The following is a 24,586-nucleotide window of genomic DNA, read 5'->3' as shown; positions in this document are numbered from 1 at the left end:
TGTACAACCCTTTATTCTCATAAATCACCATATTATAATATATTTTTTCTTTTTGCAGAAGTTGGATCTGGGAGATGAAAATCTTTGCAATGTTTACAAATGAAAAATCAGTGAAAGGGAAATCAGAGAAATGTGCCTTTAAAAATTTGATCTTATTGTAAATGGCTTTCATGCTTTTTTGTCTCCGTGCCTTGTATCTGTGATAGCTTTTTGCGATCTCTCCTTTAAAACAGCAGTGTTTGGTTTTGTAACGTTGGCAGCTCAGTAATCCTCAGGACTGCTGAAAGTCAGGATGTGATCCCTGAACGGCACCGTGACGGGTCTAAAAAACAAACAAAAACACACTTTTCATCGTCTGCTGCGCTTCAAATAATTAGAACAAGCTTTTTTCTTCTCTTTAAGGTGTTTTGTCTCTGGCTAAACGTTGGTCATGCTCTGGTGTCATTTGTGCATCCCTGAAACCAGGCATTAAATTACCTCATTAAGAACTGTCACATATTCGGAGTTTGAATCAAAGTCAACATTCCCTGTGGTTTTAAGACGCGGCCCTGCGTGAGCTCCGACACGGCAGGCTTCGTTCTCTGCACTGCCATCAGAATAAATCCGCTGGTTATTCAATCAATCGGCATCTAGAACTGTATTTTTCTTACACGTGTTGTAGCACGACGAAGCGCAGTCGGCTTGTTGTGACGGTTCTGTCAGAGCAGCAACAGAAAATCAAATGATGGGAGCATCAAACCGTGAGCTGTGAGTTAGAGACCCAGCCGCACCGCAGAGTATCTCCGGGAAGAAGAATCCGATTTTTACAATTAAATGTTAAACAAAAAATCCTTCCTGCTTTTCCAGAACCTGCTGGATTTAACTCCCTAGAAGAATTTGACTGACATTATTGAAGCTGGGAGAGTTTCCTGACAGAACAGAGTATCTTTATCTGGAAAAACGTATAAAGGCTTAAATATCCATCATATCAGCAGCGGGCTTTATCAGGGCTTTATATTTAACCAGGTGTACTGTTAGTGTAGGATGTGTGTGTGTGTGTGTGTGTGTGTGGAGCGCTTTTCTATACCTGCTAGTATCTTTTTTTTTTCCCTTTGTGTTTCAATCCTTCTGTAGAATGTATTTCATCGGAGAGATTTTTTTAACCGTAATTTTTGTGCCTCTTGTTTGCTTCTGGTGCCAAAACTTGCACACTGCTCTTCTGTCTGCTCAGGTCCGAGTCTATCTGTCCATATACCTGCATAAGGAGGGTTTTATTTCTCGACGTGAGAGCGAATTTTACCAAACTGCACCAGCAGAGCTTCACATGAAAGTCCACAAGCCTAATTTTTTGTGACCAGAACATTGCTGTGTTTAGAAAGAAAGACCCCCCCACCCCACCCCAAACACAGCATACACAGACAACAAAAGAATAGCAAAGTCTTTATTTACTTGTAGGACTGTTTTTTTGTTTAGTTTTGTTTTGATTCCCTCTCCTGCCTCGTTCAGAAGGAATTCGGATGAATCCCACTGCAGTTATTTTGGTTTGGATTGGTCTGCACTACGCTCACATTCACTTTCCCAAAATAAAGAAATATCCACACTGTGACACTAAAGCAGTTAGTGAGGTGGAAGAACAAACAGTCGGCGTGTGACTTTTCCTTCTCCCGTGAGCTTTATATCAGACCCCGAGAGCTGGGCGAAGTGATGAACATCATATTACGAGGTGCACTGATAAAGTGAAGATCATCATGTAATTATTCCACGTAATGTCTGTAAAAGCCGAATTTTAAAACTAAAAAAAGTGTACAATTCGTCCTGTTTTTCTTCCCTTCAATTCCATTTATGTTGTAATTTTCATGACAGAGGAATTAAACAGGATATTGATGTGATGTCACGTCCCCCGGCTCTGATCCCTCGCTCCTCCTGTGAGAGTCAAAATGTCATGTTTTTGTTGCGTTCCTCAGGATCCGAGCCCTGATCCGAATCTCGGTCTGGATCTGTTACTTATCCGTCATTTGGTTTACTTTTACATTCAGTGCAACGTTCCTGAGAACCTACACACATCACCTGGTCCCTCAACCAGCACCTGGAGAATTTCAGGTTATCTGCAGCGATCAGCAAATTCACTCGAATGCCTTTTTAATGTCAAAATTGCTTTAAAATATCTGATGACCTTTAAAACTGTGTCAGTGAAAAACCCAGAAAGTCCACCAGCTGTTAGCTTTAGATTAGTTGGAGGTTAACTTTAGGTTAGTTGTAGGTTAGTTGGACGTTAATTTTAGGTTATTTGGAGGCTAACTTTAGGTAAGTTGGACATTAACTTTAGGTTAGTTAGAGTTTAGCTTTAGGTTAGTTGGATTATTGCTTTAGGTAAGTTGGAGGTTAACTTTAGGTTAGTTGGAGGTTAACTAAACCAGGTTACGTATGCAATCCAGTTCCCTGAGAAGGGAATGAGATGCTGCGTCATGGCTGAAGCTATGGGAATAGCTTCAGAATACGCTTCCCATAGCTTCAGCCATGACTCAGCATCAAGTTCCCTCGAAAGGGAACTTCGGGTTAGTTGGAGGTTAACTTTAAGTAAATTAGAGGTTAATTTTAAGTTAGTTGGAGGTTAACTAAACCAGGTTAAGTATGTAATTCGGTTCCCTGAGGAGGGAATGAGATGCTGTGTCATGGCTGACGCTATGGGAGCACTTCAGTCATAACTTAGCGTCAAGTTCCCTCGAAAGGGAACTTTGGGTTACTTGGAGGTTAACTTTAGGTTAGTTGAAGTTAACTTTAGATTAGTTGGAGGTTAATTTGCAAAATCCTCAGAATCTCACGGAGTAACTTCACCTTGTGTTAATTTCCTGGGTTGTGAAATCCTGGGGAACTGACTTTTAGATTAAAGATCAGAGTTTTAAAGGTGCTTTGAGCTGCAGATATCCCAAAATAACAAAACCTATACAAAAATAAGCCAGGATCATTTTCCTAAATTTACGTCCCTCTCTCTCCTGTTCACAGCCGTCCTCAATAATCGACATTTTAAAATGTGCGTTCCTACAGCATTTCTAAAAAAAATCTCAGTTGTCTTGTCATTTTGTTTGACAGAAAATGGATTGCACTTTAATGTAAAAACAAAGTGTTACGTTTTTGCCTGCGAGTCCTTCACTAAACCTACGGGAAAGACCTCAGAGCGATCGCTGTGTGGTGAACACCACAGACTGGGAATGTAGTGCTTTAGCATGATGTGATGATGATTGATGAGTGATGATGATGATGATAAACCTGTTAAAAGCAGTTAAGCTTTACTGTAGCACTTGGTATCATGTTTCAAATTTGTTTTCCTTCATTTTTTTTTATTTTGTTTTGTTTTAACTTCCTCTCTCGGCGTTGCTCTCATGCATATTGCTGTGAAAACGATGCCGTCACTTGAAAAAGAAACAAAAAAAGGATAAAAAAAAAAAGAAAACTGTGTGAAAGTAAAGTATCAGAGCCTGAGGATTTGCACTACCCTAATATAAATCTGAGATTTATTTTATAAACCATTAATGCAAATATTCTCATGAGAGTAAAAGGCAGAGAGACGTCACCGCTATTCGGCTGATTTCAGCATCAATGGATTGAGTTTTGTTTGTATTTTCTGTAAATGTAATCCAAAGTGAAGAATAATGTCTGTTTAAAATAGTTTTGTATTCCACTTAAAAGTAGATTCAATGTCAATCTTTACACATATTTGATTAAATGTTGGACACACGATCACGAGAAAGTGGAACGTTTGTTTGTTGATCCATATCTTCACGCCAGCATGGATGGCGTTATAGAGATGTTCATGTGGGTGATTCTTCAAGCTTTGGGATCAGGAGTAAAATACCAGCATCAGAGCACATGAAGATTGCGAGTGTTTGTGCTCACGCTGATTATTAGCTCAAGCTCAACATTTCACAAATGAACACAAAGCTAAGAGCATCACGTTGACGTCATCATTCACGGTAAACTGGGAAACGGCTTGAGACAACATGACTAGACACTAGAGTGATAGTGCATAGTGGAAGTGTGCAGTGTGCAGTACATCATCTGGCACACAGATGTAGTACACATCGCTGCTGATCCACAGGGATTTTTAATATAAGGAGATACTCCAATCAGGCATAACATTATGACAGATGAAGTGAATAATACTGATGATCTCATCATGGCATGGTGGGTGGCTCATCATGGTTAGTGGGTGGGATATATTAGCCAGCAAGTGAACATTTTGTCCTCAAAGTTGATGTGTTAGAAGCAGGAAAAATGGGTAAGCGTAAGGATTTGAGTGAGTTTGACAAAGGGCCAAATTGTGATGGCGGATAGATGACTGGATCAGAGCATCTCCAAAACTGCAGCTCTTGTGGGGTGTTCCCGGTCTGCAGTGGTCAGTATCTATCAAAAGTGGTCCAAGGAAGGAACAGTGGTGAACCGGAGACAGGGTCATGGGTGGCCAGTGAAGGCTGAAGGCTGGACCGTGTGATCCGATCCAACAGACGAGTTACTGTTGCTCAAATTGCTGAAGATGTTAATGCTGGTTCTGATAGAAAGGTGTCAGAATACACAGTGCATGAAGGGTCAGGGCTGTTTTAGCAGCAAAAGGGGGACCAACACGATATTAGGAAGGTGGTCATAATGTTGTGCCTGATCGGTGTAAATTGAGAAATAAATTTTTGAGATGCAGTAAGCCAAAATTGTGGCATTTTCTTTGTTTAATCCTGAATCCTAAAACCTGCAGGCCTTTGTGCTGTTAGTCTTCACGTTAGTTCAACATTTGTTTATTATAATTAATGACAGAAAAAGACATAAGGATAGAAATGGCAATATGATCAACAGCAGAGAGAAATTTATTTATTCTTTTTTTAAAACAAGATGGCTGAGTAATTAGTTAATAGATTTAGTTCGTTTTCACTCGGTGATGCTCCTCATGACTCCACAAGAACATCAGACATTTTCACACATTTCTTTAAAAACATTTCTAGAAATCAGGATTCGAATTCAGTCCGAAAGTGAAGTGAAAGTCGCTCTGGTTTTATTCTGTAAGAAACATGTGGTAAACAGAAATGCAGTCGATTCTGATGTTTAATAAAGAAAATCTGAAGAACATCACGAGCTCGATGCCTGGAACGCAGTTAAGAATATTAAAACTCATAAAATTAACTTAGATTTTTTTTTTTGTTTGTATGTAAAAAGAGCAATAGTGGTACCAAAATTAAGTTAGTAAGCTAGAATACAAAACAGAATTATTTACAGAAACATTATACCTCATGGATTTACACAGTTAACACAGGAAGAGCCGCCGCAGACGAGAGAGCGGCATAAATAAGATGGGCTTTAAATCTGATCGGCGCTGAATTCACATTCTTTTACATTTTACTCTTTAACATACCTGCTGAGAAAAGTGAGAGGAAGAGGAAGACAGCTTGAGCGTTTCTTAAATTGTTCCCTAAAATACAAAAGAGTGCAAAGTAGAGAAAATAATTCCTCAATCATTTTTTTCTTTTCTTTCTCGTAGTAGTTCTAAACATTTCACACAGAAAAAGCTGAAGAAGATGGGAGACGCGACATTCCCAACGCTCCAGACTGCAGCAAAGAGGCAGGAAGAAGGTTTCATCCTTTTCCAGAAGCGAGGTTGCCGTAGAAACGCAGCTCCAGGATGATTTATGGTGATGAGTCTCTCAGTAAAGGTTCCTAAGCTGCTGGAGAAAAACTAAAATGGTCCCAATTTTTTTTTCTGTGGCAGTGCTTTTTGATGGCCAAGTGTCCTCAGCCTACACACACACACACACACACAGACAGCCATCTGCTCTCTGGATCTGGGGTTCTCCTCGCTTTTTCGGCTGCAGGATCTCGTCACCTTCTGCTCCACAGCTACAGAAACTCCACATAGTTCTCTGGAATCAATCCCGTTCTCCCGTCCAGCGTTCCCTCTAACCAGCCCGGTTCCCGTGACGGATGAACTACAGGAAGTAAAAGACGAAAATTAAACACTGTGTGTCTCTTTTAAAATAAATAAATCAACTGTAGCAAGTTTTAAAGTAGCTTTAAGTTATAACTTAAACCTTTAGAACCAGTGACCAGTTTAATGTGTGCAACATTCACCAGAAATCAGACAAAAACACAATCTATAAACATAATGAATATCAGAATATCAGCAGTTTATATATCAGTCAGTGTAATAATCCTGTTTTCTGTCCTGTAAAATCTCATCAGACTGAGATCTCCATCAGTGTCTCATATATTATTTTTGTGCACAATTAAAAATTAACCTTCCGGCTTAAGTTCAGTAAATAACTGAGAGAGTCTTGTGCTTGTTTGAACTCACCATTGTCGAATATCGTCCCTGCGATGAAGGAGAGCTCAGAGTCGTGCTCGGCTTTGCAGGCGTACAGCGCCCGAGCCTTTCGCGGAGGAGCACTGTGGGTAGTAAAGGGAAACAAAGACTTTAAATGACTTCCTGCAGGACAAAGTTCATGGTTCTCAGCAGCCACCAGGACCATTTTCCAGAATAAACTTATCTCATGAGCATCTGCTAAACCTCCATTAAGAAAAGCAGGAACGTTGCCACACAAGTACTCACATACTTAAATACTCGGAGCGGCCAGTTTTGTCATTTAACACACATTGATATGTTTGAATGTGTGAGATGGTTTAAATCATCCACAAAACACTGCAGAAAAAACTCAGGACACACCTGAGCGGGGAAAATTCCCTGGAAATGCAGGAAGCCGACTGAGGACTGGAGGGAGCAGAAAACATCGGCCAGGAAGGAGAGCGTGGAGAGGTGGAGCTGGGTGAAGCTGAGCTGTTATTTACACACACACACACACACACACACACCTCTGAGCAAGTGGTGTATGAAGTTACATGTTAATAGAAACTGGAGTAAGAAGCTCTACAGGTTTCATTAACACCTCACTCTGTGCTTATGTTCAGCCGGAGTCCACTGCATGCGCAAGCAGAACAAATCCCAACTACTCCAGAACAGCTTTTAACATCCACTTAAGAACTTAGGAACACTTGAACACCTGCTCGTTCATGCAATTATCCAATTATCATGCAGATAACTATCTAATGCAGAAACTCATGCAGATCCAGGCCAAGAGCTGCAGTTAATGTTCACAGCAAACATCAGAACAGGGAAGAAATCTCAGATCTCGGTGACATTGACTGGGGCATGGTGGCTGGTTTGAGTTCCTCAGAAACTCTTGGGATTTTCAAACAAAACAGACTCTGGAGTTTACACAAAAACATCCGCAGTGCTTAATACGAGAGGTTAAGTGGAGAAACACCAGAGCTGACAGGAAGACTGACTCAAATACCCGCTCTTTCTAAACTTAGTGATCAGAAAAACATTTCAGATCCAACGTAAGGTTCCTCAGTTACTCTTCTGTTAGTAAAGTACAGGAATCTGAGGCTCTCTGAGTAGTGTTACATCTCTTTACAGGATCTTCTAACGTCTGCTAGCCTGAGTGTCTCCACATCGCAATCCATTTCAGTTTGAAACGAGACACAAATCAAATCCGACCTGTCCTGAATCTGGTTCTTAGGTTTACTTTTCTATTTACTGTAAATTATAATAAAAATCGAGGCCTCAGCGTTCTCCTTTTACGTCAGTCTGATGAATGAATCATGACACAATGCTTTCTTACCTGGTTGATATACTGCTACCTCGAGTTCTTGGAATTTGACTGGAATAGAAAAAAAAGAAGAGTTCATTAAAATTTATTGATCATATATGGTACATTTGCCACAAAATATTTAATCCTAGATATATACACTATATGGCCAGAAGTATGTGCACCCCTCCTAATGAGTGAGGTCAAGTGTTTGCTCACAGGTGAACAAAACCCAGCACTTAGCCTCATGAGCTCCACAGACAGATACCAGCAGTAAAATGGGTTGTACTGAAGAATTGAATGCTGAAATTCCTGCCCTGCTCGACTGTAAGAGCTAATACTGTAAAATAAGGAGCAGCAATAGAACACAAACTCACAGAGCAGCCTGATGAGTCACACATAAAAATCCTATCCTCTGTTTCATCGCTAACTACAGAGCTCCAAACTGCCTCTGGAAGCAACGTCAGCACATGACCTGAGCATCAGGAGCTTCATGAAATGATTTCACGGCCAAGCAGCTTCACACAAGCCTACGATCATGACACACAACGCCGAGTGGGAGCTGGAGCGGTGTAAAGCACTGACACTGGACTCTCTGGAGTGATGAATCACACATCACTCTCTGGCAGTCTGATGGAGGAATCTGGGTTTGGTGGCTGCCAGGAGATTGAGAAACGCCAAGAGTAAAGTGTTGCAGAGGAGGATAACAGTCTGTGGCTGTTTTTCAAGGGCTTGTGCCCTTTAGTTCCACCAACGTGGAATATTCAAGCTACAGGATATAAAGATGTGTTAGAATGTGGCAGCTGTTTGGGGAAGAATGTGACCTCAACCCCACTGAACACCTTGGGGATGAACTGGAACTGGAGTCTCCTCAACATCAGTGTTAATGTTGAACTCACTAATGCTCTTGTAGCTAAACGAAGACACATCCCCATAGACACTGTACACTCCCGGAAAACCTTCACAGAAAGAGGAAGGAGCAGCTCTGTAATGTAATGCTCTGGATTTTGGAATGGGATGTCTAACAAGCTCATGTTCCGATGTCCACATACTTTTGACCACATCAGTAATGAGAAGGCTGCACGTCTTCACGCGCACACTGCGTACTTGTTTACTAAATCCGAGAAGTTCGCTCCAGGTTTGATGAAGTGCAAACCCCCGTTACACACTGCAGTAGTGACCGACTGTCCACTCACAGGATGTGAACAGTCTTCAGGCTCCATTTTTCTGCATCGCTTCGGACACGTACAAACTGACGATGATCCGATTGAAGGTTGCCATGGCGATCACATTCACATTCATAAGGCAATTCGTACTTCGTAGCTCTGGCTCTAAAGCTGCAGAAGTGCTTCATTTCAGTGATTATTGGAGATAACTCTGTATAACAGTAATGACACTCGAGTTACTAATCACTGCATATTCATATAATCTTCAGCTAGTGTTTACGTCGCTCATGTCCACGCTCATGTTGACAGATATCTCCATCCCTGAGCTGCTGTGTTGCTCACCATCGCACAGATTACATCTGATAATAAAAGTGTTCTCATAAACCAACAGGAAATAATCACCATCATAATCAGAACCAATTTTTCCAAACTGTTTTTGGTTCATTGTGTAAATATGGTATGTTAAAGTAAAATACAAAGACGATCAGTTCCTGTTGACTTACGAAGTAAACATTTTAAAAGTCTTTTAAAGCCAAACGCAGCCCCAAAGGTTAATTAATGTATATGTAATGCAAAACACATCATTGCAATCATGCAGTTATTCATAACTTTATTTGCATGTGAGAATATGCAAATATAATACTGAGAACACTGAAGTGCCCCGGGACAAAACGTTTTAATTATAAACTGAGGACGTGTTTATAAAACGATCCCATAGTTTCCCTGATCTTGAGCTCTGGTGCTTTGGAAGCAAGAACCAGCAAAAAGGCAGAAGGGTGCAGGACCCTGATAAACAACGAGAGAGGGACAGATATTTCACACAGTTTTCCAAGAACATACCCGAGGCCTGAGTCATGAGAAGAGTCAAATCAACAACACCAGCAAAAAAAAAAAAAAGTAATTGCTGAGAGAAAATCGAGAGGATTAGGTGAATGTGTAAAGATGCTGCAATTTCTGTTCAGGTAGCAAAACCTCAAACAGCCAGCAGCTAAAACTCTCACCATCTAACGGATCTGAAAGAAGAAGAAGAAAAAAAAAAAACACCCTGATCACTGACGTCACGGACTATGATAATGTAAAAAGGTACGCATTAAAATAATAAAGTCTTATTTTCACCTGAATAATCCATTCACGTTCACTGAACTGACCTGAACACTGAACACGGTCTCTAGGCAACAGTGCTCACAGTGTGCTTCTCCTGGACAGTGAAAAACATCCCTTTCCTCTGTCAAAATTCAGCAATTAGTCATTTTAATGCACCTGATGCTTTACTAATGAGTGCTGCAAGCTTTAATGCAACCTTCTGGCTGTTTACCGCTTACACTCCCATAGAGAAAATCTAAAAATTAGACACCTGTGAGCTCACAAGAGCCTTAAAGTACAAAAAAACACTGAGCTGCATCCCATAGTCACCTGACCCTGTCCTTCTCCTTCATTAACAACTGGAAATGAAAAGCACTCACAGCCAGACTCACCAAAAACTCAATACCATCCCCACAGAGAGACAGAGAGAGAGAGAGAGAGAGACAGAGAGAGAGAGACAGAGAGAGAGGGAGAGAGAGATAAAGATCCCTCTCCCTCCCCAGATGAGGTTAATATAGGGGCACAAAAAACATTAGTGTGTGCTCTCGCGCTCTCTCTCTCTCTCTCTCTCTCTCTCTCCACGATAAACATTTTAATGGATGGATTCGACCACCTAAACCCCCAACCACCAACTCCTCCCTTAGTGTGTGTGCATACATGTATGTATGTGTGTGTCTGTTTGTGTGTGTGTGTGCATAGGTGTGCACCTGTGCATGTGTGTGTGTGTGTGTGCGCACATGTGTGCATGTGCATGTATTTGTGTGTGTGTGTTTGTGTGTGTGAGCGTGTCTCTGTACTCACTGTGAATTAGATCTGCTCTGACGTGCCTGAAGAAGACTATCCTGTTCTCCGTCTCCGCTGCTGAGGTTAATAAACTTGTTCCAGTTCTGATTGCTGTTGCAGTTGAGTGAAGAAAGCGCTGGCTGTGGTTCAGAGTTTAGGTGCACGCTGTTCCTCTTATCCACTGCTGCTGGTGATAAAGAAACCGTCAACAAGGAGAGATCTGATAACTGCTCAGGTTAAACAGAGGAAGCTCTGAAATGTCAAAGCTTGATTTAACTGAGCGTAACACTTGATATTTTTATCTGCCTTCTCTTCCAAGAATAACTAGAAATCTCACTTACAGGGAACAAAACAGAATAAAAACACTTTAGTTCAAAGGGCTACAGGATCCCTCAGGACATCCATAAATAATGTTTACAGTGCTAACAGTGTGATAAAGAGAGATCCAGTTGCAAATCATGAGCAGGAGCAGAGGATTAATCCCCACAGGTCCTCACCCCGCTCTTTCTCGGAGTGTGTGGGAGTGTGGAAGAGTGTGAGAGGTCTCTCGCTGCAGGATGGGGCTTTGCTCTCCGTGCTTTTCCTCCTGTGGACGCTGGTCTGCGAGCTGCTTTGTCCCGCTCCAGGTACTGGAGTCTCTTTGAAGATCTGTGAAGGAAATAAAATCATGAGGTTAACGGGTTTGAGTAAACATTTTCCCCACATCAACATAGCGGGTCTGATGATTAACAGACACCATGATCCTGTTTGTTTTCATGAGCAGTGAAAATCCCAGTGAGACGATGCTGAGATAAATCTCCAAACAATCCAGAGAGATGAGTGTCTCTAATAACAATGGAAAATGATTGGTGATTTCTTTTCCCCCAGTGAAGTTCTACACCAAGTAGTAATCCGAGTCCTACGAATAATAGCTAATAATAGCTAATGATTTCAAACACTGAAGGAATTCAGAGGAGTGTGTTCTGTAATTCGCATTTTCTGTGCTTCGGTCCACTTCATTAATTTCAGCAGTGTTTGTATTAAAGCAACCGGCATTTTACTCTCCATTATATAAACAGTATTAACAGAAACAGACAATCTAAACCATTTACGTGTTTGAGGAATCTCCTGATGCTGTACACTTGAGTCAGCGCAAGTAAAAGACGAAGAGAAATATTTAGTATTTTTTTATATTTACAAATATTTGTAGCTGAACCTGAACCTGATCGCTGTGGTATGAAGACAGAAATATGACATGATCATTTGTGTGTGTGTGTGTGTGTGTGAGTGTGAGTGTGAGTGTGAGAGAGAGAGAGAGAGAGAGATAGATAGATAGATAGATAGATAGATAGATAGATAGATAGATAGATAGATAGATAGATAGATAGAGAGCGAGAGATAGATAGATAGATAGATAGATAGATAGATAGATAGATAGAGAGAGAGAGAGAGAGAGAGAGAGAGAGATGCTCTGCAAAATGAGCTGGTTCACTGTTTACCTGAACATAGTGTACCTTAAGAGATAAATGGGACAAAATGTAAAAATGGATGTACAGTTTAAAATGTTTAGCCATGTTTAAAAAACACTTCAGATTTTCACTCAAGGTTCGAAACATCTATTTGTTTGTGTGTGTCTATTTGTGAACTTGTTCTTGTCCAGTTCTTATACTTCGATATTCATCTTCATCTTCTGTCCAGCATTAAGCACTGACTGGACTCGTGGTGTTTAGAGCGCAGCTCTCATTACTGCGTGTACTGATGCTCAGAGTCAGAGATTAGTTCAGTGTTTAAGATCAGATCAATTCAAAGTTTGCTGTTGGCACAGCACCAAAAGCACAACTGCACTTTCATATGTCCTGTCTTCTTCTTTACTGATCTATAGGTAAATAAATCTGCAGTTTAACACACACTGATCCTGCTAATGACGGATCTGTTTTCACACAGCCGTCACCTCTCTCCATTTCACTAAAGGCCGTGTATGTTTGCATGTTAAATCCGTTTACGGTTCTGTGAGGACACCGAGAGTAAACTGGATAAAATCACTCTCTGCTTATCGGGCCAAGGTTCAGTCATGTGACTGGCGGCTCAGGTTACTGTCATGGGGCAGTGGTGTGGAAACAGATTGCCTGGGCTTTAGCGCAACCTGCCACAGCTAAGAGTTAGAGCCGAAGGCTGGGTTTCTCTTTCAGCTCCTTCATGAGAGTCATGATCCATTTTCTTCACATGTCCGTGTCAGTGGAGAGAAAGAGAAAGCGACATTCATGCTGTAAACCCTTGAAGAAAGCTGGATAAATGAACACAAGAGCTTTTCCAAAAGAAAAAGGAAAAAAATAAAGACGGATTATTTATAAAACAGAGACATCAGGAATTATGCACTTACAGACACGCTGTGAGTCATGAAGCCACGAATGAGTAAAAATTTGTGATTGGTTTTAAGTTGCTGCATTGTGCTTTGTGTCCTCTCTCAGACGCTACAGGAAATATTTTTAAAATAGAGAGGTTTAAACACTCACACGTTCGTGGTTCTCAATCAGGATCTCCACCACAATGTTTTGGAACTTGATGTCCATAATTGCAGCCACGGTCTCCTCCTGCGGCCGCAGCAGGGTGGGGCCGAACACCACGCCCAGATTCGCCACCGTCATCAGATTCTGCTGGTGGTGACTCGCAACACTGCACAAACACCGCGGTTAATTTAAAAACATCATAACGGCTTTGATTTAGTCGTCTCTCACACTGACTGACCGGTGCCCTGGACACACAGCTCATTTTAGTAAACTACATTTCTGATGCAGGGACTAAAGCACAGTACGAGTGTGTCAGATTTGTCTGAGCAAAAAGTCTAGATGTAACCTGTTATGGGGGGAAAAACTGGGAAAGTCCCATGAAATGAAGCAGCATCTCAGCTGTGATGTGATTCTGTGTGTTGATGCACTTTCTTCTCAAACAGGAAGCCTGAGTGACGTAATGCTGATGTGCTTGACTAATTTACACAACAGCAAATAGCGTTCCAGGTACACCATGACACACCCCCAACCAATCTAAACAATCCTGACAGCCAGCTGCTACTCTACAGCAAGACACGCCTCCAGGGGGCGGGGTATATACAAATCTAGAGAATGTTAATTAAATATTTGAACAAACATGAATCAGATAAAATATTTAGATAATATTAGATTTCCGAGAAGTGATGCACTCTAAAGTTATAAATAAGGTTATATCTAAAACTATATTTTGTTTTCTTGTTGCTGTTTTTTTTAGCATTATTATTAGCATTTTATAGAATAAAAGCGCATATTTTATTAACTTGAGTAATATATAGTAGATTAGTGTTCAGTCTGCATTGAACAGTGTGCAGATCAGACACTTAAAAATTTATGAAAATGTTATTGGTTTCCTGTGGCACCAATAACTGTGCAGAAATACTGCAGAGTAAAATGACAGAAATTTCTGTAAAACTGCTCTGACTGTCTATCATTAATTCATAATAAACAAAAGAAATTGAATGGAACTGAATCGTGTAACCTACTTAGCCAAGTGCTTCATGAGCAGCTCCAGCATCTGACGGTTCTTCTCGGGAAGACGGTGCACGATGCTGTGGATCTCCTGAACACGTGCCTCGGGATTATCCAGCTCTGATACGGAACAGAGGAAGAGTGAGTGAGGAAAGAACTGAGGACAGATGGGAGAGTTACAAAGGAATCACAGACAGAGAGAAGAGCAAGATCAAGAGCAGGTTTCATACATTAACCTCCTGACAGAAGCAGCCAGGTTCTGATCTAAAACATCCGGGAATTTTAATGATTTTCAAAAGTTGCTGCTGAACCACAGAGAAAAAAAAAAACAACCACTGAGTCACCTCCATATCTCCATATCTCCATATCTCAGCCCTCAGAGGCTCTCAGCTTCTCCTCTTTTTGCTCTCGTCTGGCTTTAAATGAAAGTTAGAAACTTTATTACGATCTTCATTCTGAAGCACTGTGGGGTTTTGAGTTGAGTTGATATGTTGAGCTCTGAGCACAAACTCGGCACATGAAGAAGAAAGTGCACTGCGACTCTGAGCTTAGCTTCCATCCCAGTCCACACCCTGGAACCTTTATTAAACATGTTACAATTCCTGTGTGTGTGTGTGAGAATGTGTGTCTATACTCATACAGTTGTGTGAACCATTTTGTCCCATTTTCCATACACATACACACACAGCACCTAAAGCTGCAGTGACAGATCCTACCACGGTGAGAAAATAAATAGGTCACATGTTTTTCTCTCCTAAAGGTCAGGAGCCGTGTCCGCCCCAATCCTGTCCTGAGGAGCGAGCGAGGATGAGAAGAATAGTTTCGTAAAGAGAGAGATGGAGGATGGAAGCAGATCCAGCATGATGCGGTGCTGGTGAGCGCACGAGATGGTCGAAGTATGAAATGTCAGTTATATCAGGAGCGCTGAGGAGTTAAATATAGAGCAGACGTTTGGCAGAATTGGGAAGTAGAGCAATGGTGCCGACGCACACACGCACATACATACACACACACGGGCACAGGCATGCTCACATATTTTTGTTTTGTTTGTATGAACTTTGATTTTTTTTTTTGAACACCGTGACTCCAGATGCACTTCTCCTCTCACGCACACATACAAATCTCTTTCTCACAAAGACATTCCAGTCTCTCTCTCTCTCTCTCTCTCTCTCTCTCTCTCTCTTTCTCTCTTAGATAATATACAGGCTCCAGGTGGCACAGAGCCCGCTTTTACATAACTCAGAGAGGGAGGGGAAAGAAAGAAAGAAAGAAAAAGGAATGAGGAGTGAAAGGGAGAAGTCATGGCCTTGTGAATAAAGCAGAGTTCATTTAAGGACAAGATCCTCACGTCACCCCGTGGGGGAAGGGAGAAGAAAGAGAGTGAACATGAGAGTGAGAGAGAGAGAGAGAGAGAGAGAGAGAGAATAAGAATGAAATAAACTTGACAAAGTGAGTGACACGAATGTGAAATAAAACAGGACACACAGAAAATCACTGGATGATTAGAGAGAACCGAGATGGACCGAAAGAGAGAGACAGACGACAAAACATCCATAAACAGACAGAAGGAATGAGAGTGAAGGGCGCGGTGTAAAAATTCACTTCCTGTTCCCTGCGGGACGACAGACCCTGGACTTCCTGGATTGACTGAGCAGAACTGGGTCACATTAAGACCGGCTGAGGAATCTGCTGTGTCTGAACACTGAGTGAGGAGATCAGACCTGGTAGCAGGACGCAGCAGGACGACAGACCTGAAGGAACACTTCTTTCACAAAATGTCCTTTAATCCCCATCGTATTCACATCATCACATACTTAACATTATTTTCATCACAGTCATTACTGTTGCTCAAAAAAACATGAACTTCTCATTCGTTATGCAGCAACACTCCGAGTGACTCGGATCGGACCTCTGCTTAATACGTATATATGCCAGGAGTCGTGATAAACTGCACATGAACAGTACAAATGCACAGGATCCAGATCACAGCACAGTGGTTCTGTCAGACGCAGAACTTTCTCTGAACTCGAAAGGAAAGGAATTGAAAAGAAAGGAAAAGGAAAGGAAGTAAGCAACTCCTGCACTCACTGGCAGCTTTGATGAAGCTTCTTTGGTACTGGTAGGTCATCAGCGGAGCAGGAAGCATCCTGTAGCAAGAGAAAAGGATATAACAAACAGACAGAAATAGAGAGAAACACAGTGATGGATACTTTGACACACTTTGGTGTACCTGAGATAGTGTTTGATGGCACTGGTGATGGTCTTGATCTCCCACTCCGAGCTCTCCAGCTCTACATCAGCACATGTTTTAGGATCTGAGGAGTGAAGCGACATTCTGTTATCATCCTGTTCTGTTCTACACATGTGTAGCATGTAGCTTATACCAGGGACTGTTGTGTCTTACCCATGGTGAGGCTCAGTAGCTTTTGCACTCTGGAGCTGACGCCGACAATTCTGTAGAGCCCCTGTTCATCGATTCCTGATCAGATCAAGACACAGCATCACACACACACACACGCTCACCTAGAGAGCTGGCATACAATACATGAAATTATGCACTTGGGTTTCGCACATATTTTTACAGACGTTAGAAGGGTGATGGGTATAAATATTCTGCAAGTCATTTACATAAAAATCACACCCTCAGGGCTTTGATAACATCAGTTACCTCGTGTCTCTATGGCGTAGATGAACTTCTTGATGATGTTGAAGCCGATCACATCCAGCTGGGCCACTGAGGCAAAAGAAAGATCAGAACAACCGAGAGAGAAGCTTCGACAGTGTTCTAGTGTATAGTGGGTGTGTGTTTGCACGTGGTAACTGAAGGGGAATTAGGAGCTGTGTTTCTGTTAAACTTACTGGCTTCGTTCTGGCTGTCTCGATTCATGTTGTACACCTGCACAGTGACAGGAGAGACAGAAACATTAAAAACCAAGCAAGAGCGAACAAACCCTGCAGGTGAGCACTGAGCTTATTAAAGGTCACATCATCACATACAAGCTGGAGCACTAGATACCATTACCTTTCCTTTGTAATCTGTAAGGAAATACCTTTTCATACAAAATATAATCAGACTAAAAGCCTGGAGCTTTAGCAGCTGGGCAGCAGAAAGTGTGGACGCAGGTCTCAGATTAGTCTGTTCGGCTATTGCGGGTCCGTCGATGTGGGTGTAGGTCAGAAGAATCATTTTCAAATCGAATGTAAAGTGCAGACAAGATGCTGAGGGCATAAAAACTGAACATCTTCCTGTTTAATTCATACAGGAGACATAAGAGGAAAAGCTCTTACAGGAAAACACAACACAGCTGAGGAGGTTTGAAATTCAGCTCTTATGAGATCTGGTGGCTTCATGAAATCTGCAGCAACACAGAAGGATTTTTTAGCCCAGGACCCGCTGCCTGTACTAACAGGTGTTGATTGGCCATCGGGAGATCTTTTAACAAAATAATGAACCCAAATCAACACAGAAATGAATTCAGTTTCAGGTTTTATAAACAGATATAAAAGAAGCTTATTGATAAACTCACTAAATATTGTCAGTGCTGATTTAATAGATGTTTATAGTATTCATTTTACGTGTTCCAAACATAATAGTATTATACAATGACATAATTAATTATAAGCGGCGCGGTGGCTTAGTGGTTAGCACGTGTCACGCCTCAAGTGTCCTGGGTTCGAGTCTCGGTCCCGCTCACTGTGTGTGTGAAGTTTGCATGTTCTCCCCGTGCTTGGTGGGTTTCCTCCCACAGTCCAAAGACATGCTTCTAGGCTGATTGGAGTCTCTAAATTGCCCATAGTCTGTGATTGCGTGAGTGAATGAGAGAGTGTGTGTTTGCCCTGCGATGGGTTAGCACTCCGTCCATGGTGTATCCTGCCTTGATGCCCGATGTCGCCTGAGATGAGGCACAGGCTCCCCGTGACCCGAGGATAGATCAGATAAGCGGTACAGACAATGAAATGAAATGAAATAATTAATTATATCATGATTATTAATAGTACTATAATAAAAAATAATAGTAGGCTTAACAGGCTTGTTATTTATTACATTTGACTTTGAAGTAGGGTGCCAAAACATCTGGAGTTGTCTATGTAAGGAATAACAGCAGGATGGTGTGTCACAGACTGATCTGAAATGGAATATTTTTTAAAATCTATTATTGTGTATCTAACACAAGAGATTTTTCCATTTACTAATGAGCATTTAATGCTGCGGAACATGTATGAGACGAGCGTTAAAGCAACTATAAAAAGTCCTTCCCTCATTAACATGTCTTTTAATCTCAGCTTATCATGTCACTGAGAAACCTCACAGCTCCTGAAGATGTGGGAAAACTTCCAGCTTTACATCTGACTGCACCATGTAGTGAAATAAATGTATGCATCCAACAAATCAATGAAGTTGTTTGTCACTTCACAGGACGCTGAGGACAGAACGTAACCGTGGGGTGAGGGAAGATAAAGGACTGTACCGGTTCTCTGCCGTCCATCGCCTCCATCCACAACTTGCGGTCCTCTTCTGACAGAGCCTGCATAGTTATCATCACTCCAGGCCTAAAACACACACACACACACACACACAAACACATCACGAGTTCACATTTCCAAATTCAGTAAAGTTCCACCCACTGAAACGTCTTTCGTCTTGAAATTCCGACGTCACTGCTGCTGTAACTCTCTCTACAAGGCTGTAATACATAGCTGTAAGCAGCGACTGGCGGGTCCAAGCACCAATGATGCAGCAGTATCTTTTTCATGAGCAAGTATTTACCATAGAGATTGTATAATAAACACTTCCTGTTTGTTAACGTGAATTAATTGCCTCGCCACCCAATGAAGAAGAAAAGATGCACCTTTTGAGATGTCTTGATCTCATGTTGATAAATTTGGTATGCATCTGATGAACTCTCCAGTAGAAGTTTTGTTCTTTGATAATAAATTATACTTGTGGAGTTTATACCATATGATCCCCTCTCTCTCTCTCTCTCTCGTTTCCATCCTAATTGTCTGTCTTCCTCTCTGTCATTGTCCATCTCTACTAGAAAAGCAACCACAATCGATAAATCAGTGCGACTCCACAAAGAAGTCCATTTCAGTAGGAACTTTAATTTCCATATTCTAGATCAGCTAACATCAAAGCGTTTATGAATGATCAGACACATGTATGTTACATAACACACACTTCAACTAAATGTGCAGCTACATCCTCAGCTCCTCCACCCACTACAGGCCACACAATGGCGAATTCCTCACACTTCCTCTCTGCTCTCGCTTACAGTCGCGTCACAAGCCAAAGCAATTAGCTGTGCACTGGCACTGTGTGTGTCAGTCTGTGTGTTTAACATCTCTGCCAAGTCTGCTGTGCTAAATCTTCTCCAGTGTGTGTGTGTGTGTGTGTGTGTGTGTGTGTGTGTGTGTGTGCGTTTTCTTCTGTGGACTACAGCGCCATGCAGTGGCCCTCACGAAGTACTGCAACTCACCGATCCACGGCCTCCACGTCAAAGCAGAATCTCTTCTCGATGGAGTCGGTTTTCCTTCGGATGCAAGACTTCAGGACGAAGCTCTCCTCCTCCCCCTGAAATAAATATTTTAAAGATTTTTAAGAGGATGACTAATGATGAAGACACAAAGTAATTAGTAGCTCAGCTGCAAACGAATGGACAAAGTTCAGAGGTAATCAGTGTTGGCTTTAATGAGAGGAACTGTGACTTAATTATTAAAAAGAGAGGGAGGGGAAAACAAAGACAGGCTCTTAGTCTCACACACACACACACACACAAACACACACTGAAGGATACTAAAAGGCCATGAGTTTTATTTAGTCATTCTCTCACAGAACACAAGAATGGAAAGTCACTGGTCTCTGCACTTCAGACATGTTTGCGCTGCAGATCTTCACCTATTTCCATCCGTCTTGTTCTCAGGTAGCCCTTTAATCCCCACGCTTTAGCTCTGAATGAGAAGTAGCCTTTAATCCAGGTGAAGTGAGCCAGATGAAGTGCACGACTTATCAGTAGGGACAAATAACAAAGGCTCTGAAAACACTTGAGAGCTGATAAGAGCTCAGACTGTGGAGTGTGAACACAGACCACCAGAAGTGTGTGAAAGTGTGTAGTGCAGAACTGACCTACAGACCCACTGGAGACTGTATCTTTACACACTGTAGATGCTGATTAATAAAATACTCATTATGTGTCATAATTGAAATGAAATGTATAATATCTGTAGATCAGAATCTGCACCTCATTAAAAGAGAATTATTAAAGGGACTTCATATCAATACAGACATGATGTAATCTGTCTGAAAATTCTAGCTAAATCTCATCTGCTGTATCTGCAGCATGTGTCTGAAATCAAAGAAATGAAAAGGCGTGAAATCCGCAAAGAAAACGTGACTGCAATTATAACTTTATATGAAATATAACTTTATATAAATATAACTTTATAAAACTATATATAAATATAACTTTATACTTAGACTTTTTGTTGTTTCCATGCCCCATCAGGATAAGACAAAGCACTTCCTGTGTCTATTTCCTGCAGCCCATGCCTCTAAAAGTCTCAGTTTATAATCTATTCCCTGTCACTGTATCAGGCATATACACACACTCATACACACACTCACATGCATATACACACACTCATACACACACTCACATGCATATACACACACTCATACACACACTCACATGCATATACACACACTCATACACACACTCACATGCATATACACACACTCATACACACACTCACATGCATATACACACACTCATACACACACTCACATGCATATACACACACTCATACACACACTCACATGCATATACACACACTCATACACACACTCACATGCATATACACACACTCATACACACACTCACATGCATATACACACACTCATACACACACTCACATGCATATACACACACTCATACACACACTCACATGCATATACACACACTCATACACACACTCACATGCATATACACACACTCATACACACACTCACATGCATATACACACACTCATACACACACTCACATGCATATACACACACTCATCACTCACACACACACGTACACATACTCATCACACATATACACACACATACACACACTCAATCACACACTCATCATACATATACACACACTCACAAGCATATACACACACTGATCACACACTCATACACACACACTCACACGCATATACACACATACACACACGTATACACACACTCATCACACACTCATCCATACACACACTCACTCACACAGACACACACTTACACACACAGACACACAATAAACACTGTGTTCTCCTGACTGGATTTTGCCAAAGAAAGAATGAGTGTGTCAAGATGAGAAGAGAGAGGAGAGGAGAGGAAAGTAGAGGAGAGGAGAGGAAAGTAGAGGAGAGGAGAGGAGAGGAGAGGAGAGGAAAGTAGAGGAGAGGAGAGGAGAGGAGAGGAGAGGAAAGTAGAGGAGAGGAAAGTAGAGGAGAGGAGAGGAGAGGAGAGGAGAGGAGAGGAGAGGAGAGGAAAGTAGAGGAGAGGAGAGGAGAGGAGAGGAGAGGAGAGGAGAGGAGAGGAGAGGAGAGGAGAGGAGAGGAAAGTAGAGGAGAGGAGAGGAGAGGAGAGGAAAGTAGAGGAGAGGAGAGGAGAGGAGAGGAAAGTAGAGGAGAGCAGAGGAGAGGAGAGGAGAGGAGAGGAAAGTAGAGGAGAGGAGAGGAGAGGAGAGGAGAGGAGAGGAGAGGAAAGTAGAGGAGAGGAGAGGAGAGGAGAGGAGAGGAAAGTAGAGGAGAGGAGAGGAGAGGAGAGCAGAGGAGAGCAGAGGAGAGGAGAGGAGAGGAGAGGAAAGTAGAGGAGAGGAGAGGAGAGGAGAGGAGAGGAGAGGAGAGGAGAGGAGAGGAAAGTAGAGGAGAGGAGAGGAGAGGAGAGGAGAGGAGAGGAGAGGAAAGTAGAGGAGAGGAAAGTAGAGGAGAGGAGAGGAGAGGAGAGGAGAGGAGAGGAGAGGAGAGGAGAGGAGAGGAAAGTAGAGGAGAGGAAAGGAAAGTAGAGGAGAGGAGAGGAGAGGAGAGGAGAGGAAAGTAGAGGAGAGGAAAGTAGAGGAGAGGAGAGGAGAGGAAAGTAGAGGAGAGGAGAGGAGAGGAGAGGAGAGGAGAGGAGAGGAGAGGAAAGTAGAGGAGAGGAGAGGAGAGGAGAGGAAAGTAGAGGAGAGGAAAGTAGAGGAGAGGAGAGGAGAGGAGAGGAAAGTAGAGGAGAGGAGAGGAGAGGAAAGTAGAGGAGAGGAAAGTAGAGGAGAGGAGAGGAGAGGAGAGGAAAGTAGAGGAGAGGAGAGGAGAGGAGAGGAGAGGAGAGGAGAGGAGAGGAGAGGAAAGTAGAGGAGAGGAGAGGAGAGGAGAGGAGAGGAAAGTAGAGGAGAGGAGAGGAGAGGAAAGTAGAGGAGAGGAGAGGAGAGGAGAGGAAAGTAGAGGAGAGGAGAGGAGAGGAGAGGAGAGGAAAGTAGAGGAGAGGAGAGGAGAGGAGAGGAGAGGAGAGGAGAGGAGAGGAAAGTAGAGGAGAGGAGAGGAGAGGAGAGGAGAGGAGAGGAGAGGAGAGGAGAGGAGAGGAGAGGAAAGTAGAGGAGAGGAGAGGAGAGGAAAGTAGAGGAGAGGAGAGGAGAGGAAAGTAGAGGAGAGGAGAGGAGAGGAGAGGAAAGTAGAGGAGAGGAGAGGAGAGGAAAGTAGAGGAGAGGAAAGTAGAGGAGAGGAGAGGAGAGGAAAGTAGAGGAGAGGAGAGGAGAGGAGAGGAGAGGAGAGCAGAGGAGAGGAGAGGAGAGGAGAGGAGAGGAAAGTAGAGGAGAGGAAAGTAGAGGAGAGGAGAGGAGAGGAGAGGAGAGGAGAGGAGAGGAAAGTAGAGGAGAGGAGAGGAGAGGAGAGGAAAGTAGAGGAGAGGAGAGGAGAGGAAAGTAGAGGAGAGGAGAGGAGAGGAGAGGAGAGGAGAGGAGAGGAGAGGAGAGGAAAGTAGACGAGAGGAGAGGAGAGGAGAGGAGAGGAAAGTAGAGGAGAGGAGAGGAGAGGAAAGTAGAGGAGAGGAGAGGAGAGGAGAGGAGAGGAAAGTAGAGGAGAGGAAAGTAGAGGAAAGTAGAGGAGAGGAGAGGAGAGGAGAGGAAAGTAGAGGAAAGTAGAGGAGAGGAGAGGAGAGGAGAGGAGAGGACCTGCACTAGCTTTACACAGACGCAGAAGGTGACTTACAATTTTTCCTCCAGATTTCTGGTCGAACAGCACGATGGTGAGGCGTTTGGACTCACGCTGGTAAGTGCAGTAGTACTTCACCCACGTGGACACGAAGGAACCTGGAGCAGAGACAGTGAGAAACACAAACGTCTTTTATTTACATCATCTCACTGCTCAATTCTCTAATCTGACTGGTCATCGGGTGTTGATTAATTCTCTCTGACAGCAGCTCTGACAGTAGCGCATGTTTATATTAATGCACTCGCTCAGATATCGTTAATACTAACTAATAACAGTTTATTAAAGGAGAAGTTCACTTCTAGAACAAAAATCTACAAATAATTTCCTCACCCCTTTGTCATCCAAGATGTTCATGTCTTTCTTTCTTCAGTCGTAACGAAATGATGTGTTTTGAGGAAAACATTTCAGGATTTTTCTTCATATAGTGGACTTCAATGGTGCCCTGAGTTTGAACTTCTAAAATGCAGTTTCAATGCAGCTTCAAAGAGCCTTAAATGATCCCAGCCCAGGAAGAAGGCTCTTATCTAGCCAAACCATCGGTAAAAATAAAAAATGGTATACTTTTTAACCACTGCGATGCGTGTCCGCGATGCTACGTACTTCGTAATCACGTCGGAAGGTCACGTGTGACCTAGGCAGAACTACAGACCCAGTGTTTACTAGTGTGGATAGGTAAGGTAGGATATGGAGAAAACCTCCATCTCATTTTCTCCTACAACTTCATAATCGTCCAACATTGTTGTACCTTTTTGTTAGTAAAGACTTATTTACACTTCCTTGGTCTTTGCATGTTCACTGGGTCTGTAGTTCCACCAACATCACGCATGACCTTTCGACGTGATCACGTAGTACGTCGCAAAGACTCTTCTTCCTGGGTTGGGATCGTTTAGAGCTTTTTGAAGCTACATTTATTCTGCATTTTGGAAGTTCAAACTCAGGGCACTATTGAAGTCCACTATATGGAGAAAAATTCTGAAATGTTTTCCTCAAAAAACATCATTTCTTTACGACTGAAGAAAGAAAGACATGAACATCTTGGATGACAAGGGGGTGAGGGAATGATTTGTAGATTTTTGTTCTGGAAGTGAACTTCTTTAACAAAGAAAGAAAAACACTGATGAGGTGAATCTTTCTGTTTATAATCACTCGAGTCTCAGTTCAGCTGCTGCTTTATGTTTTCTGTGGGAAGTTGCTGATGTTGTGAGTGTTTATAGCTGCTATAATG

General features: G+C 42.3%; 1 protein-coding gene across 3 annotated transcripts in view; it reads right to left on the bottom strand.

Annotated features, from left to right (window-relative positions):
* Positions 1-4,814: 4,814 nt before the first annotated feature.
* LOC131369247 (rho GTPase-activating protein 26-like) overlaps positions 4,815-24,586 on the bottom strand; it is a 50,865-nt gene continuing 31,093 nt past the window's right edge. Inside the window, exons 9-24 of one of the 3 annotated variants that reach the window (XM_058415769.1) lie at positions 23,359-23,459; positions 19,608-19,702; positions 18,600-18,681; positions 16,990-17,026; positions 16,799-16,864; positions 16,535-16,609; positions 16,361-16,445; positions 16,219-16,277; positions 14,145-14,250; positions 13,129-13,288; positions 11,134-11,284; positions 10,655-10,823; positions 7,638-7,676; positions 6,680-6,790; positions 6,311-6,402; positions 4,815-5,945 (exon numbers count right to left, since the gene is read on the bottom strand). In XM_058415769.1, the coding sequence (XP_058271752.1) occupies positions 5,857-5,945; positions 6,311-6,402; positions 6,680-6,790; positions 7,638-7,676; positions 10,655-10,823; positions 11,134-11,284; positions 13,129-13,288; positions 14,145-14,250; positions 16,219-16,277; positions 16,361-16,445; positions 16,535-16,609; positions 16,799-16,864; positions 16,990-17,026; positions 18,600-18,681; positions 19,608-19,702; positions 23,359-23,459 (1,517 nt within the window). In that variant the 3' untranslated portion in view covers positions 4,815-5,856. The remainder of the gene's footprint in view (positions 5,946-6,310; positions 6,403-6,679; positions 6,791-7,637; positions 7,677-10,654; positions 10,824-11,133; positions 11,285-13,128; positions 13,289-14,144; positions 14,251-16,218; positions 16,278-16,360; positions 16,446-16,534; positions 16,610-16,798; positions 16,865-16,989; positions 17,027-18,599; positions 18,682-19,607; positions 19,703-23,358; positions 23,460-24,586) is intronic. The other 2 variants (XM_058415770.1, XM_058415771.1) reach the window with 2 other exon arrangements.

Source organism: Hemibagrus wyckioides, linkage group LG18 (genome assembly GCF_019097595.1).
Source record: "Hemibagrus wyckioides isolate EC202008001 linkage group LG18, SWU_Hwy_1.0, whole genome shotgun sequence".
NCBI classification, from domain to species: domain Eukaryota; kingdom Metazoa; phylum Chordata; class Actinopteri; order Siluriformes; family Bagridae; genus Hemibagrus; species Hemibagrus wyckioides.
Note: the sequence above shows the minus strand (reverse complement) of the source record. Positions and strands in the feature narration are given on the sequence as shown.